Raw genomic sequence first — 17688 nt, forward strand, 5'->3', positions numbered from 1 at the left:
CTATTAGAGTAGGTGGCCCAAGAAACGCAAAACAGTAAGTGTAAAAACGATTATGGATATTGTTCCTCACTCACACCAGACAAATTTATCAGCTTCTTACATGCAGTTATATTACCTTCCACTGATGTTGTATGTTTGGGCTTCATGAGCTGGACTAATAGGAACATGGTCCTTACTCTACACAGGCACAAGCTACAGACTCTCACCCAGATTTTCCCATGAGGCCAGAGCCTCAGGTACCATCCTGATCCTAGTAAGCACCTTTGTCTTCTTTATTGTCCCTCTTCCATTGTGACCCTTTGCGATACACTGATTGTGAATCCAAATCGGTGGCTGATGGACACCACTGTGTTAACACCATCGTGTTTCCCTGCTTTCAGCGCCTTTGTGTTCATTAGCAGTGACATCGTGTCTCTAAGTTCTTCCTTGATCTCTACACGAGGGAAAAAAAGTTCCCTAATCTAGCTTACCAGCTATAACTATACTCGTTTCTTCTGTTAGGTCAATTGTCAATTTGTATTTTTAACTTTTTAAATTAGATAATTAACCTTGCAAATTATTCTGCTAGAATTACTGATATAATGGTAAATAAAAAAACTCTTGTTAAGTGAGCAAACAACTCTATACCCAAACTACAAATTACGTTTTAAGAAATAAACACATAACATATATATATTATGTGTATATATACACACACACACATACACACAGGCAAACTCAGATAGATGCGTCTATGTGTAGACAGAATTTTTAAAAAGTTACCATTGCATAAACATGGGTTTTTTTTCATAAGATAGAATAATCAGATCTTTCACTTTGTTAAACAAGAAACAACAGCCTCTAAGCAGAGTCATTCGTGTTAAAACCAAGACTTGACCTGTATCATAACTGCAGTTACAACCTTCCCCAGAAATGTAATCATACAGCGTTAGCAAGGAATTTTCTGGTCAGTATCAATGGGATCATCTGTCACGTGGACCCTCTCCATTCCTCAAAGGAAGATATGGTAACCTATCTAAAAAGAACTTTTCTCCAAAGAGAAATAACATGTGAAATAGTTCCTTTTCCTATTTATGACTTTTTTTAATTTATTTTTTTATTGAAGGATAATTGCTTTACAGAATCTTGTTGCTTTCTGTCAAACCTCAACCTGAATCAGTCATAGGTATACATATATCCTTTTGAATGTCCCTTTTGAACTTCCCTCAAATCTCCCTCCCCATGCCAGCCCTCTAGGCCAATACAGAGCCCCTTTGTTTCTTAGCCAAACAGCAAATTCCCCTTGGCTATCTATTTCACATATGCTACACATGGACACCACCAGATGGTCAACACCGAAATCAGATATTCTTCGCAGCCAAAGATGGAGAAGCTCTGTACAGTCAGCAAAAACAAGACTAGGAGCTGACTGTGGCTCAGATCATGAACTCCTTATTGTCAAATTCAGACTTAAACTGAAGAAAGTAGGGAAAACCACTAGACCATTTATATATGACCTAAATGAATCCCTTATGATTATACAGTGGAAGTGAGAAATAGATTTATGGGACTAGATCTGATAGACAGAGTGCCTGACGAACTATGGATGGAGGTTCGTGACATTGTATAGGAGACAGGGATCAAGACCATCCCCATGGAAAAGAAATGCAAAAAAGCAAAATGGCTGGCTGAGGAGGCCTTACAGATAGCTGTGAAAAGAAGAGAAGCGAAAAGCAAAGGAGAAAAGGAAAGATATAAGCATCTGAATGCAGAGTTCCAAAGAATAGCAAGGAGAGATAAGAAAGCCTTCCTCAGCGATCAATGCAAAGAAATAGAGGAAAACAACAGAATGGGGAAGACTAGAGATCTCTTCAAGAAAATTAGAGATACATTTCATCCAAAGATGGGTTTGATAAAGGACAGAAATGGTATGGACCTAACAGAAGCAGAAGATATTAAGAAGAGGTGGCAAGAATACACAGAAGAACTGTACAAACAAGATCTTCGCGACCCAGATAATCATGATGGTGTGATCACTCATCTAGAGCCAGACATCCCGGAATGTGAAGTCAAGTGGGCCTTAGAAAGCATCACTACAAACAAAGCTAGTGGAGGTGATGGAATTCCAGTTGAGCTATTTCAAATCCTGAAAGATGATGCTGTGAAAGTGCTGCACTCAATATGCCAGCAAATTTGGAAAACTCAGCAGTGGCCACCGGACTGGAAAAGGTCAGTTTTCATTCCAATCCCAAAGAAAGGCAATGCCAAAGAATGCTCAAATGACCGCACAATTGCACTCATCTCACATGCTAGTAAAATAATGCTTAAAATTCTCCAAGCCAGGCTTCAGCAATATGTGAACTTCCAGACGTTCAAGCTGGTTTTAGAAAAGGCAAAGGAACCAGAGATCAAATTGCCAACATTCGCTGGATCATGGAAAAAGCAAGAGAGTTCCAGAAAAACATCTGCTTTATTGACTATGCCAAAACCTTTGACTCTGTGGATCACAATAACCTGTGGAAAATTCTGAAAGAGATGGGAATACCAGACCCCGTGACCTGCCTCTTGAGAAACCTATATGCAGGTCAGGAAGCAACAGTTAGAACTGGACATGGAACAACAGACTGGCTCCAAATAGGAAAAGGAGTACATCAAGGCTGTATATTGTCACCCTGCTTATTTAACTTATATGCAGAGTACATCATGAGAAACGCTGGGCTGGAAGAAGCACAAGCTGGAATCAAGATTGCTAGGAGAAATATCAATAACCTCAGATATGCAAATGACACCACCCTTACGGCAGAAAGTGAAGAGGAACTAAAAAGCCTCTTGATGAAAGTGAAAGAGGAGAGTGAAAAAGTTGGCTTAAAGCTCAACATTCAGAAAACTAATATCATGGCATCTGGTCCCATCACTTCATGGGAAATAGATGGGGAAACAGTGGAAACAGTGTCAGACTTTATTTTGGGGGGCTCCAAAATCACTGCAGATGGTGATTGCAGCCATGAAATTAAAAGACGCTTACTCCTTGGAAGGAAAGTTATGACCAACCTAGATAGCATATTCAAAAGCAGAGGCATTACTTTGCCAACAAGGGTCTGTCTAGTCAAGGCTATGGTTTTTCCTGTGGTCATGTATGGATGTGAGAGTTGGACTGTGAAGAAAGCTGAGCCCCGAAGAATGGATGCTTTTGAACTGTGGTGTTGGAGAAGACTCTTGAGAGTCCCTTGGACTGCAAGATCCAACCAGTCCATCCTAAAGGACATCAGTCCTGGGTGTTCATTGAAAGGACTGATGCTGAAGGTGAAACTCCAGTACTTTGGCCACCTCATGCGAAGAGTTGACTCATTGGAAAAGACTCTGATGCTGGGAAGGGTTGGGGCAGGAGGAGAAGGGGACGACAGAGGATGAAATGGGTGGATGACATCACCGTTTCGATGGACATGAGTTTGGGTAAACTCCGAGAGTTGGTGATGGAAAGGGAGGCCTGGTTTGCTGCGAATCATGGGGTCGCAAAGAGTCGGACACGACTGAGCGACTGAACTTAACTGAATGTAAGTTTCCTTGTTATTCATTTCATCCATCTCACCATCTCCTCCCCTCTTCCCATGTCCACAAGTTTTATGATGTCTTTGTGCTGCCTTAAAGAAACATTTCTGTTTCTGTGGCACTTTGGAGCTCCTCTGAACTTGCTTGACTGACACTTTCAGATTCATGAATCATTTAATAAAGCCATTTAGAAATTTTATTTATTTATTTTTGGGTCCACGGTTCTTCCTTGCTGTGCCTAGGCTTTCTTTAGTTTAGTTGCTGCGGGGCGGCAGAGGGGTAGGGGGTGGTGTAACACTCTAGTTGTGGGGTGAGGGCTGCTTATTGTAGTGGCTTCTTTTGTTATGGTGCACAGGCCCTAGGTTGGAAGTCTTCAGTAGCTACTGTACAGGGGCTCAGTTGCCCCCGGCACATGGAATCTTATCAGACCAGCAAGGGAACCCATGTCCCCTGCCCTGGGAGGTGGATTCTTGACCATTGCACCACCAGGGAAGTCCAAATCGTTTAGATTTTTAACACATACTCAGTTGAATTTTGTTTTTCAACAACTTTCTATTTTCTAGATGTACAGAGAGTAGTACTCCTTAATAATAGCAAAGGTGATATTTCATGAGAAACTGCCAACCGTATATTAAAAAAAGAATGTGCATGTATAAAAGATTTGCGTTTCTTAAGATACAGTAATTTCATGTTTAGTGGATAAAACGATGTTTCTGAGTTCTGCACAATCACTGACTAAGAGGAAGGCGAGGCCCAGATCCCACCACGTCCATCTTCGTCAGAGCTGCCCAATATGCCTCCTCTATCTTGTATCCTATGGTACAAATGATTTTTTTTTCCTTTAAAGTCCCAGACAAAACTCACTAAGTTCACAAAAATGACTTAAACGCCTCAGTCTGAGTACAATTAAAGGACAGTATGATAGTATATCATCGCTGTCATCTATCAGGGCATGTTCACTATAGACAGCTGCATGGAATCTAAATTATTATCCAAACACTTTGAGATCAATAGCTTTGAAGGCTTTCTAAATGCTCTTCGAATTCCCCAGAAATTGTCCTTAGCCCCTTGAAGAGGAAACGAAGCTTCTAGCCTACCTGGAAGAACAGGGAGGTCAGTTTTGAGCAGCCTAGAGGATTGCCTGACCCTGGGAGATTCGAGCAGAATCTCTCAGGCTGCAGGCTGGCGCCTGCCCGAACTCCATTATCCAGAAAGCTAAGCGTTGAGCAGCAGCGGAGCGCACCCAATGAACATCCAGAATTCCGACATTTCCGGCGGGTGGGTGGGCTCACTGGGTGAAGGCGGGACTTCCTGTGTCTCCATAGCGGTTCTTTGAGCGGTTCTCGAGGTCCGAAGGATCGGGGTTGAGGTGACAGAGGAGGCGGGAGAAGACGCTTTGTCCCCAGGGACTGGAGGCGGTCCTACAGTCGGGCACATCGCTACCTACAGGGCGGCCTGGAGACGTTGGTGCTGGGTTAGCGCCTCTCCGCGCACTGAGTCCGATGGCGGCGGCGGCGGCGCTGAGGGACACTCCTCAGGTAAACGCTGATCCGTCCGGCCCTCATCGGCTTCATCCTAACAGACGCTAAAGCCCCGAACCTGCTCAGGTGCCCGCAGCTCAGACCCGGGTATCCAGGACAGCGATGCGGTGGTGGGTGGGGCCTTCTATTTGACAGATAGTACGGTGGCGCCTGGTACAGGGCGATGGCGGAGGGATGCGCAGGCGCAGAGATGTGGCGGTCCGACTGAGGCAGGAGAATTCGGGGAAACTGGGGTCCATCTGATGGCTGCAGGGAACAGTGTGTGTATGCTGTCGCATCTGCAGTGGCGGACTGAGGAGTTGTACCTTCCTTTTTGAGGCCTTTGAAGCCATGGAAAATTAAAAAAAGTTTTTTTTAATTGGAGGATAATTGCTTTACAGAATTTTGTTGTTTTCTGTCAAACCTCAGCATGAATCAGCCATAGATATACACCTGATATGAAGAACTGACTCATTTGAAAAGACCCTGATGCTGGGAAAGACTGAAGGCGGGAGGAGAAGGGGACGACAGAGGATGAGATGGTTGGATGGCATCACCGACTCGATGGACATGGGTTTGGGTGGACTCCGGGAGTTGGTGATGGACAGGGAAGCCTGGTGTGCTGCAGTCCATGGGGTCGCAAAGAGTCGGATATGACTGAGCGACTGAACTGAATTAAACTGATACATATATTCGGTCCCCTTTGAACCTCCCTCTCCATCCCACCTCTCCAGGTTGATACAGAGCCCCTGTTTGAGTTTCCTGAGTCATACAGCAAATTTGGAGCCATAGAAAATTGTAAGGCAAAGAAACGTGACGTGTTAGGTTTGGCAAAATCACCAAAGTCTGTTCAATGAAAGAACTAATTGTAGGGATGCTGAGGACACTGAAGCAGATGGAGTTTAGGTTTTTTTTCCAAGGACACACAATTGCTGAGAGTGAATAGAGGTTAGACACTCGTGGAACCTGGTTCAGATGCCACCAGGTGTGCAGGGAAGGTCTCAGTCCCTGGAAAATTGCCAGGATCACATCCCTCTAAGACTTAGCACTTCCCACAGGTTTCCATGGCTGCGAAGGTGCTTTTCGAATATAATCGGGTAAGTGGAGATTACCCTCACTAGTGCAACCCTGTGTTAGTTGCTCAGTCGTGTTTGCAACCCCATGGACTATAGCCTGCCAGGCTCCTCTGTCCATGGATTTCTCCAGGCAAGAATACTGGAGTGGATGCCATTCTCTTCTCCAGGGGATCTTCCCAACCTGGGGATCAAACCCAAGTCTCCTGCATGAGAGGCAGATTCTTTACCATCTGAGCCACCAGGGAAGCCTTCTAATTTTCTCCAAATTTGGGTTGTTATGAAACGTGTCACCTGGCATTTTCCCAGCGCTTGGGTGTGCGGACCTTGGAGAATCCTAGCTCAGTCCTAAGTCCAGTCTAAGTGTTATATGAAAGGGTTCCCCTTTCAGGCCACCAATAGAAAGAGATGTGGAAGCTTGTCACAAAAACAGGAAGTGCTTGGAGGTGAGGCTAAGTTGGTTCAGGGAATTGCAGGTCTCCTTCCTTCCTGGCAAGAATAAACTGGCTGTGGGGAGCAGCAGTCAGACCTGGAATGACTGTCTGTGAAATCAGGCATCTATTCTGGAGGCAGTGGGAGGTGTGGATCAGATGACTGATCTGATCAATCAGGGCGGTGACTTCTTCTGGGTCTTTACAGGCTCCACTGATTGCAGAGTGGACAGCAGTGTGAACAGAGCAGTTAGTGGGAGAGTGAGGAGAGAGCAGGCAGCTATGGCACCAAGGTCGGAAATCTCTTCTGAGCTCTTAGGAGGAAGATGGAGATGGCGTAGATGTGCGAGGAGGTGGCTTGTGGGTCTTCAGGAGTGAGGCAGTTGATGGTCTCATCTGTCTGTGTCCTGGCAGGGCAGTGTGACCTTTGAGGATGTGGCTGTGTACTTCTCCTGGGAGGAATGGGCTCTCCTTGATGAGGCTCAGAGATGCCTGTACCACGATGTGATGCTGGAGAACTTTGCACTTACATCCTCACTGGGTAAGCTCTTCTACCTGCCCCTGTGCCCTGGGCCAAGCTCTGCTTCTCTTTTCTCCAGGGGCAGGTGTATCCCTAGTGGCCTGGATTTGTGCTGTGTTTACAAGGGCTGGGCTGAGCGCTCGCCTCCTTCTCATCCGTGTCACCACAGCACCTACTGCCCCAAAGCCTCCCAGGGAAGAGTTTGGTATCACTGTTGTTTTGTCAGCCTAAAGGACCCCCATGTCTTGCCGTCTGCCTCGCTGGGTGACTCTCCAGCACCATAGCACCCTAGTATAACACCCTTCATTCCTATAGCTCACATTTGTTTCTGACTGTGTTGGAAGTGTAGTCACTTACATAGTCACTGCTTACACAAATGTTATTGACAGACCCTTAGTTAAGGTTCTTTTTGCTTTATTTCACTTGGGACATGTACACAAAACATTTACCAGTTTCTTTTTTTTTTTTTTTTTGCCACGCTGCTGCCCTCAAAATCTTAGTTCCCCAACCGCAGCATGCCTTGACCACTGGACCACCAGGGAATTCCCACAGATATTTAATTTGTATCCTCTTCATTTGCTGAATTCATTGATTCTAGAAGTGTTGTGGTGCAATCTTCACAATTTCGTGACCTGTGGATGCCTTTTGTCTTTTTTCTTAAGGCTCCGTGTAGAACTTCCAATACTATGATGAATACTAGTGGTAGAAGCTGGCATCATTTTCTTGTTTCTGATCTTGGAGTATTTCTGACGTTTGGAGGACAGACTCCTTATTGCCCATCCTGACTTCTAGAAGCTATTCTTGGAACCTGTACAAGGTCCCCACCCCAAAGGCTCAGAGGTAGGGAGTGGAAGGATGAATACTATTACCATGCTAAGAGCTGAAAGGGACAAAATTAAAGCAGTTGAGCATTGCAAAAGAGTTGCATTAGACTAATTCTACTGGTGTCGTTGTCCAGAAGAGAAATCAGATTCCTGGTTCTTACTACTGTGCTATCTTCCCTTCAGCTATGGCCTTAGGAATTTTTTGGTAATATTTAATAGCATTCTGGCAGTCTCCTGTGTTCTGAGTTGTCTGGTCCTGTTTTGGCTACTGACTTGTCCTGTCATTCCCTTATGATTTTAGTTCTCTTGGGTACATGCAGATCTTCAGGTGGGGCTACAGAAGAAGTCCCCTGAGCTTCACAGAATGGACATGACTCCATTCTCAACAAGATGGGCTCATAGCAGGCCTGACCCAGATGAATGGAAGTTGACAGAGGACATGACTTCAGGTCTTGGTTGAAATCATACCAGGAACCTATCCTGTTTTACTTCTGTATTGGTGCCATTGCCAGTAGCCACACCTCACTCCTTTCCCTTCTCAATTCTCGACACTTTGGGGACTTGTCATTTCTATTAGTCATTTCCACTCTGATTCCAGCTGAGAGCTATTCTCCACCTCTCTACGCTGCTCACCTCACTCATTCCTCACACTGTTCCCTACTCAGACTTTGTCGTGTTCTAAAGAGTGCAGGTAGCTAATAATCCTTAAATACTGTGACCTTTGTTCCAGTCAGATTTTTCTGGGACTGGACTGGACTTCTGCACAGCATCACATGTCATCAGCAGATATAATCCTGCTAAAATCTATTGACAGATCTTCCTCAGTGGTCCAGTGGTTAAGACTCTGTGGTTGCACTGCAGAGGGCACTGTTTCAATCCCTGTTTGGGGAACTCTCATCCCACATGCCAGGTGGCATGGCCGCAAAAAATGAAAAGCTGCTGACAGAAAAATGAGTTACAGCACAAACCTTTCTGATAGGCCTTTCCTCATGTCCTGTGCCCAGTGAGACCTGCACCATTCCGTGACCTTAGGGACTCAGTGGTGCACAGCAGTTGCTTCCTCAAGCTGAGTTTTCCTGAAAGCAATTTCATGAGCTGATCCTTTGATGTGTTGAGTTACATTTGTGATGGTTTTGCCTCTTCTCAATAAGGTTAACATGTACTTCACCATCACTTCTTTAATTTCAGGCTATTGGCATGGAGTAGAAGATAAGGAAGCACCTTCTGAACAAAGCATTTGTATAGGAGTGTCACAGATCAGGACTCTCAAGGTAGATTCATCTCCCCACAAGGGCCAGCCCTTTGAGATGTGTGGCCCAGTCTTGAGAGACATTTTGCACTTTCCTGAGCACCAGGAAACACATCTTGGGCAGAAACCATACACATGTGGAAATCGATTCTATATCTCTGCCAACCTTCAGCAATACCAGGAGCAACACATTGGAGAGATACCCATCAGAAGTTCTGTGGACACAGCCTTGATTATAAACAGCTGCACAACCCATGTGTCAGGGAAACCCACTGTCTATGGGGAGATTGGGAACGACTTCTTAGTCAATGTGGGATTTTTCCATCACACTGAGGAGAAGCCAAACAATAGTAATGAGTGTGAAGCTGTCTCTCACAATGGAAAAAGGCATGAGAACTGGGGAGAAGGCAACAAAGCCCTCAACTGCACAGACACACTTGTTGAGGACCAACGAGTCCTCACTAGAGAAGGGCTTTATGAGTGCAGCAAATGTGGAAAAGCCTGTACTCGAAGATGTAACCTCATTCAGCACCAGAAAGTCCACACTGGAGAAAGGCCTTATGAATGCCATGAATGTGGAAAATTGTTTACCTACCTCTCCAGTTTCATTATACACCAGAGGGTTCACAGTGGAGAAAGACCTTATGAATGCAGCGAATGTGGGAAATCTTTTAGCCAAAGCTATAGCCTCAACAGCCATAGGAAAGTTCACACAGGAGAAAAACCTTATGAGTGCAGGGAATGTGGGAAGTCTTTTAGTCAAAGATCTAATCTCATTCAGCATCAGAGAGTTCACACTGGAGAAAGGCCTTATGAGTGCAGTGAATGTGGGAAATCTTTTAGCCAAAACTTTAGCCTCATTTACCACCGGAGAGTTCACACTGGAGAAAGGCCTCATCAGTGCAGTGAATGTGGAAAATCCTTTAGCCGAAGCTCTAGCCTCATTCACCACAGAAGACTTCATACTGGAGAGAGGCCTTATGAGTGCAGTAAATGCGGGAAATCCTTTAAGCAAAGCTCCAGCTTTAGCTCACATCGGAAAGTCCACACAGGAGAAAGGCCTTATGAGTGTGGGGACTGCGGAAAATCATTTAGCCATAGCTCCAACCTCAAGAATCACTGGAGGGTTCACACTGGAGAAAGGCCTGTTGAGTGCAGTGAATGTGGGAAATCATTTAGCTGTAAATCTAACCTTGTTAAACACCTGAGAGTTCACACTGGAGAAAGGCCTTATGAGTGTGGGGAATGTGGAAAATCATTTAGCCAAAGTTCCAGCCTCATTCAGCACCAGAGAGTTCACATTGGAAAAAGGTCCTGAGTGCAGTGAATGTTGGAAAAAACTTTTCAGCTACAAATATGACCTCATTCAACCCCAGAGATGTCACACCAGTGAAAGGCCTTAGATATGCTGGGATGTGCAGTTTCCTTCTAGTATATTTACACTGGAAAAGTTGTGACTGGGCCATCTAATGCATCTGAAAATCTGCACTGGCGAGATTCCCCTTAAGTTTCAGGTATGTAGGAATCTTTAAGAAGCTGTGCTTCACTTTATTAGGGGCTTCCCTTGTGGCTCAATTGCCTGCCAGGCGCTTTCCAGCTTTATGTCACTGCCAGTTTCATTTCTATCACCTGGCAGGTCCACCCAGTGTGGAAACTACCTCCCAGTATGCTCAGGGAAGCTGACTTCTGTCCCATCCCTTTCTGTGGAGGGAAGTAGTGAGTAGTCTTAGCTCTTATGGCATCCTCATTCCTTGCTCATTTCTAAAGTAGGGCATGGACCTCACTCAATTTGGGCCCAGTGGACCCAGTTTCAGTTCTGTTGGTGACTTGCCAGCCAGGACTACATTTTCAGGGACATGTTAGTTTCTGGTGACACTTCTGATTTCCCCAGCTTCCAAGTCACCAAGCTGAGAACTTCATGCCTTGTATTCTTTTGCATTTTGCAATAATAAAGGCGTTAATGTTTCAGCCCTCTTTGGTCTGGGACTTCTATTCACTTTATATGAGGTGATTGGAAGAAAACGGGGCTCTAGCAGCATTAATGATGGCACAGCTTTCATGGGGGTCCTGTGCTTTGTGTGCCTCACCTCAGTATGATTGAAGAATGTAGCTCTCTTTGTGGGGTTGGCCTAATGTAAATACATTGTTGCTCAAGGTCTCCTCAGAAAGACCGCAAGGCTCTGGGGTCCTGATTTGTGGACTGTATCAGGGTTTTTTTTTGTGGGCTCAGAAAACATCTGAGGAGTCATGAAGTTGTGACAACCTCCAGTGCTTCTGGAAACATGAATTGTTATTCACAGTGAATGATCACATAATGCTCAGCAGTTAACCTATAAAAGAACCACATGTCCTGACCCCCAGAATTCACTAGATGGTTCCACTGTAAGACTACAGGGCTGGAGGGAACCATGTTCGTCAAGTAACCCTGGAGCGGAGGAGACTGCAGTGAGGTAGGTGGAGTGTGTCCTAACATTGCATCAGCAGATGCTCCAGTGACTGTGACTGTGCAGTATCAGTGTGCACAGATGCTTGAACATCTAGAATGTTCAGCCAAAGGCCATTGCCACAGAGGCAGATAAACAGAGAAAGATCCCTTCATCCACAGTGTGGTTCTGTGATCAGCCAGCATTCCTGTTAACTCAGGTGGGAAGAAATCTATTCTCATCAGGATTTGCTGCCACTAAGACAAGGGTGCTTCTCCAAGGTCATCAGAAAAGAGAGGCAATATAGGATTGTGAGACGTGAGGAGTTTTCATTTTGGTTTTGGTTGTTCTTTGAGGCTTCCAGGATCATAGTTCCCTCACCAGTGACCGAACCCTGGGCCATGACAGTGAAAGTGCCAATTCCTAGCCACTGGACCACTAGGGATTTCTCAACATCTGATTTCCTAAAAAGTGTGACAGACCTAGGTTTTTTGAGTCATTTTGTAAATTTTTATTCAGGTGTAGTTGACATTGATATAGTGTATCTATTTGAAGTGCAGAATCTAAATATTTTGAGATTCTTAAGTGATAATATATAAGTAGTTCATTCTTTATTGCTGAGTAGTATCGTTTCTATAGTTACATTGTTTGTTCATCCATTCATCTGGTTATGGTCATTTGGGTTATTTCTACTGTGGGTTATTGTAAATAAAGGTGCTAGAACGTTTATATGTAAGTCTGTATGTATGGATGGATTTTCAGTTACACTGTGTTAGTAATTCAAAGTATAAAGCCTGAGTCATAGAATAGGTGAATGTTTAACTTATGAAACTGACAAACTACGATCTACATTTATAGATTGTTTTTACATACCCACCAGGAGCATGTAAAATGCTTCCACATTCTGGCCAATACTTGGTATGGTCAGTCTTTTGAATTTCCTTAAATTTTTAATTTAAGGAAGTAGTCGTTTTAATTACATCTCCCTAAGGAATCATACGGAGAAGGCAATGGCACCCCACTCCAGTACTCTTGCCTGGAAAATTCCATGGATGGAGGAGCCTGGTAGGCTGCAGTCCATGGGGTCACAAAGAGTCGGACACGACTGAATGACTTCGCTTTCACTTTTCACTTTCATGCATTGGAGAAGGAAATGGCAACCCACTCCAGTGTTCTTGCCTGGAGAATCCCAGGGACGGGGAGCCTGGTGGGCTGGGGTCGCACAGAGTCGTACACGACTGAAGCGACTTAGCAGCAGCAAAGAATTATGATGTTGATCTTTCTTTTTCCACATGGTTTATTTGCCATCTGTATGTCTTCTTGGTAAAATATCTGTTTATATCTTTCACCTATTTTTCTTTTCATTAACAAATAAATAGCTCCTTTTTATCCTCATTTTTTGTGTGTGCTATATACAATGTAATTACCACATGTACCATGTAGTTTAAATTTAATCTGCACTATCCACATATTTTTAAATCTAGACTTTCAATAATATAACGAAGTCCAGGCTTGTAGTGTTTTCCAGTTTTCCGAATACAAATATTCTTAGCATGGCCAATTTCAAACTAACAACATGGTGTCACTGAACATGGAATTGGGAAAAGTTGATAGAGGTACATCATTCCAACTCAATCATACTGATCCAGTAGCAACAAATGATACAAATGATAATGAGACTTGATAACAGCAGAATCTAACACAACACCGTAAAGCAATTATCCTTCAACTAAAATATTTTAACCATCCCTCCCCCCCCCCAAAATAGTAAAATTACTATGAAGTGACAAGTTCTGAACATTTGTGTAAGGTGTAACCCCTGGGTGGAGGAAATGGCAACCCACTCCAGTATTCTTGCCTGAAAAATCCCGTGGACAGAGGAGTCTGGCAGGCTACCATCCAGGGGCTTGTAAAGAGTTGGGTACGACTGAACACACACATAAAGTATACCTGACTGAATATACAGAGTGCATGTATTTAGGATGTACATTTTTATATTTTAATACATACTTTTACCCAGAAAATCATTATTTTCATTGGAAACAAAAGATAATCTATAATGCCCTAACTCAGTTAATTTAAAGACTTCAATACTTTAAAACATAAACAGAGCAAGAAAGATATTTAAAATAAAGGCAATTCTTGAGGAGGGGGGAAACAACAACTGAACTCTGAGGATGTTTTCCTCAGAAAGGATCAAAAGAATGCACATTAATTAAAATTGAGATGCAGGAATCCCCTGGTGGTCCAGGGGCTGGGGTGCCATGCTCCCATGTAGAGGACCCAGGTTGGACCCCTGAACAGGGAACTAGATCCCATATGCCACAACTGAGACCAAGCACTGCCAATAAAATTAGTTAATTTAAAAAAAATGAGATGCAGTTTCCAGCAGTTTATTTTGGAGTCAAAACTTTACTCTTTTCAGTGTGAATGCTCTGGAAGTTTGTGTCTTTGCTCTTTGTTGACAGAAAATTAATGAGTAAACCATAATTTATAATGATTAGAGCTCTGTGTTTGGGAATTTCAATAAATTTGAAAACAAAGGAGCATACTTACAGTTTGTTATGCTCTAGCATTCTCAGTATTATCATCTGTATTTAAGAGGAGCAAATTTTATCCCGTAATTTGTAGTTATCCAGTACATTTAAACTAGGACTGTTTTCTGTCACATTTCAGGTTCCATATTTCATACATTCTATAACAACATGTCCGTAGCACTAAAGTTTTGGGAAGAAAATAGCTGCCCATTTTTCACAGTTCCAGGGTTAGACTTTTTTTCCTGACCACACTGTGACCCCTGCTTTGGGAGCTTGCAAACTTAATCACTGAACCACCAATTTTTGCAGGCATCTGGCAGGGGCTAAAACAGCACTATGGGAATGAATCAAACATCCAGGAGGTCAAATCGATGGAGTGAGAAAAGAAGTATGTAAAAGAAAAGACGTATGTAATTAAGTGAATCTGAATGTTTCTGGAAGGATCTACAGCCATAAATGTGTTTTCTTTCAGATTTATACAAGTGGGTTGGAAACTGTTTGTGTTAAATCTATCCTCATATCTATTTTTTTTTAAACTTTACAATATTGTATTAGTTTTGCCAAATATCGAAATGAATCCGCCACAGGTATACCTGTGTTCCCCATCCTGAACCCTCCTCCCTCCTCCCTCCCCATACCCTCCCTCTGGGTCGTCCCAGTGCACCAGCCCCAAGCATCCAGTATCGTGCATCGAACCTGGACTGGCGACTCGCTTCATACATGATATTATACATGTTTCAATGCCATTCTCCCTCCTCATATCTATTCTTGCCTGGAGAATTCCATGGATAGAAGAGCCTGGCAGGTATAGTCCATAGGGTTACAAAGAGTTGGACACAACTGAGTGACTTAACACTTTCACATGTATGTACATGAACAGGAAATAACTAGTCAGCAAAATAGTAATAATTTAATTAATTAAATGAGAAAATAGAAAGGCCAGAAGTAATTTTGAAGATGTATCAAAAAGATATGTTGGGACTTGCCTGTTGGTCCATGGTTAGAATCTGCCTTCAATGTAGAGGATGTAGGTTCGATTCGTGGGAGGGGAACTAAGATCCTACATGCCGTGGCACAACTACGCCCCCACCCACCTCAACTATAGTGCTGCAAACTAGAGCCCACACGTGCTCTGGAGCCTGAATCCCCCAAGGAAGATCCCGTGTGCCACAACAGAACCCAACACAGCCAAGATTGAATGTTTTTTCAAGATATATGTTTAACATACAAATCATGTTCATTAACTTGAAGTGAGAAGTAACCAATTTTGTTTACATCTGAGACACTATCATAGATAGATATTAAGTGTCCTAGGAGGAACAGCGTCTCATGGTGACTTAGCATCGTGACCAGCATCTCCCTGGTTCCATCCACTGAGATCCCTATAGCTCACTCATAATTGAAATGAACGTGCTATTCAGTCTTCATATGCCTATTTCAAGAGCCTCTCCTTCACCTACATAGGAACTCAGTACACTACACCTTTACTTAGTTGTCCATGGGATACCTCAAAGGTTCAGGTATCACATACAACCTCACTGGACAAGAACTTTATTGGACCCATCTGTGCTCAGGCACCCAAGTATGGAGCTTCATTGACGACATACCCTTGTGAGGGGATTTGCAAGACACTTGTGCAAGACATACATTCATCGTTGTGCTTACAGACAACAGATGGGCTACGGCCCCACACATTTCAGCGTCATGCCAGCACAGTAAATTTCTTAGCTCCATCCAGTGTTTGTACAGGCTACTCTATTGCTGATGTGATTAAAGGGCAACTTCTGATTTTGTCAGTTTCCATCAGTCTCAGAGCGGCCAAACCTATTGGATCTTTCTGACTTTTAGAGGCAATATATTCTGCATTGACGACTAAGGCTTATTTATGCAGTCACTCAAAAATCATCCCACTTTTGGGGACTTTATGAGAGAAAAGTCCTAGTCAGTTCAGATGGCCAACCATTCAACAGATACTTTTTTTTGGCTGTGCCACACAGCATGCAGGATCTTCATTCCTTGGACCAGGGATCAAACCTGTGCTCCCTGCATTGAGTACATGGAGTCTTAACCACTGGACCGTGAGGAAAATTCCTAATAGGCACTTATTTTGGTGCCTCCTGGAGACTCCTTGGTCGAAGCTCTGCACACACCTATGCTCTGTAGTCTCTGGGCCCATGATGGCAGTGAGCTACCCAGGGTCTTCTGGTACAAAGTGTTGTCTGTTTCAACGTCATGACATGCCATGTGAGCAACAACTGCTGGATGCTTACTCAACCCTCTTGTAAAGGAAGACTTTCCCAGGACCTGAGCCTGTGACACTCTGTATCCAGTTACCTTATTTCCTCGGTTATTAAAGCAACACAACACCCAGGAAACTCAGTGGGACAGCAAGGCCTTGATACATGACAGAGCTGTTCCTGAATCTCTGGTGTTTCTCACTTGCAGGAAGAGGTGGCCTTGGTCCTCAGTCTCTTGTCAAAGGTCACAGTACTGAAGGACAGCAGTCCTCTCCTTGATGCTTGGCTACTTGGGCATACACTTGGGATCGACCATAAGACTCTTGGGGGAGTCCTTTGGACTGCAAAGAGATCAAACCAGTCAATCCTAAAGGAAATGAACCCTGAATATTCACTGGAAGGGCTGATGCTGAAGCTCCAATACTTTGGCCATTTGATGCAAAGAGCTGACTCACTGGAAAAGACCCTCATGCTGGGAAAGATTGAAGACAAGAGGAGAATGGGGGGTGCAGAGGATGAGATGGTTAGATGGCATCACCAACTCAATGAATATGAATTTGAGCAAACTGGGAGAAAGTGGAGGACAGAGGAAGCTGGCATGGGGTGGCAAAGAGTGGAAAATGACTTGGTGACTGAACAAGTTAACAATGGGAGATCGCACACTTTATTTACAGTAATGCCACCAGTACACGTGTACATGTGATGGAGCTCTCTGGAGGGCTCCATTCAGAAAATTTTGGATACAGTTCCTCAGTCATGTCTGACAGATAGTCTGTCAGATATTAGATGCAGATGTTATTTGGATTTTCTTAACTGGATGCTATTGTTTGGGTGTCATGATCTGGACTAGTGGGTACACGATCTCTGTCCTTCACAGGCACAAGCAGCAGGTCCAACACACTCACAGCAACAGAATTTCCCCAGACCTTCCCATGACGCCAGAGCCACACACGTCATCCTGGTCCTGGTGAGCTTCTTCGACTTTTAACTCTGTCTTCCATTTCTACTCTATCTGTTGCAATGATTGTAAATCCAGGCCAGTGACTGATGGACTCTGTGTTACTAGCTTCCTTCATGTTTCCCAGCTTCCAGCTCCTTTGTGCAGTGACACTTGTTTCTCTAAGTTCTTTGTCTTCTGCACCAGAGAAAAATGCTTTTCCTACTTTTGTTAAACATCTGTAAGTTTTCTCTCATTTTGGCATTTGGATCACTTTTTTTTTTTTTTTTTTGCTTTTTAAAATTCATTTTTATTCTTTTAAAATAGGTGACTATCATGTGCAATAAGTCACCTATTTTAAAAGAATAAAAATTAATTTTTTAATTATTAATTCTGCTACATCCTGGGG

The 17688-nt window shown here is 43.7% G+C and overlaps 1 protein-coding gene across 1 annotated transcript; it reads left to right on the forward strand.

The window, feature by feature from the left end:
* The first annotated feature begins 3762 nt into the window (after window positions 1-3762).
* LOC113875916 (zinc finger protein 211-like) lies at window positions 3763-12304 on the forward strand. The gene is made up of 3 exons (XM_027514616.1): window positions 3763-5066; window positions 6967-7093; window positions 9085-12304. The coding sequence occupies exons 1-3, from the start codon at window positions 5031-5033 to the stop codon at window positions 10461-10463; spliced, it is 1542 nt and encodes a 513-aa protein (XP_027370417.1). The 5' UTR covers window positions 3763-5030; the 3' UTR covers window positions 10464-12304.
* The last annotated feature ends 5384 nt before the right edge of the window (window positions 12305-17688 follow it).

This window comes from Bos indicus x Bos taurus, chromosome 18 (genome assembly GCF_003369695.1).
Source record: "Bos indicus x Bos taurus breed Angus x Brahman F1 hybrid chromosome 18, Bos_hybrid_MaternalHap_v2.0, whole genome shotgun sequence".
NCBI classification, from domain to species: domain Eukaryota; kingdom Metazoa; phylum Chordata; class Mammalia; order Artiodactyla; family Bovidae; genus Bos; species Bos indicus x Bos taurus.

What these genes read in the sequence shown, in the direction of transcription:
- LOC113875916 (XM_027514616.1), top strand. Translation starts at nt 5,031, where the DNA reads ATGGCGGCGGCGGCGGCGCTGAGGGACACTCCTCAG. An exon ending in CGCTGAGGGACACTCCTCAG is followed by an intron (nt 5,067 to 6,966) that starts GTAAACGCTGAT and finishes GTGTCCTGGCAG; the next exon opens with GGCAGTGTGACCTTTGAGGA. An exon ending in TGCACTTACATCCTCACTGG is followed by an intron (nt 7,094 to 9,084) that starts GTAAGCTCTTCT and finishes CTTTAATTTCAG; the next exon opens with GCTATTGGCATGGAGTAGAA.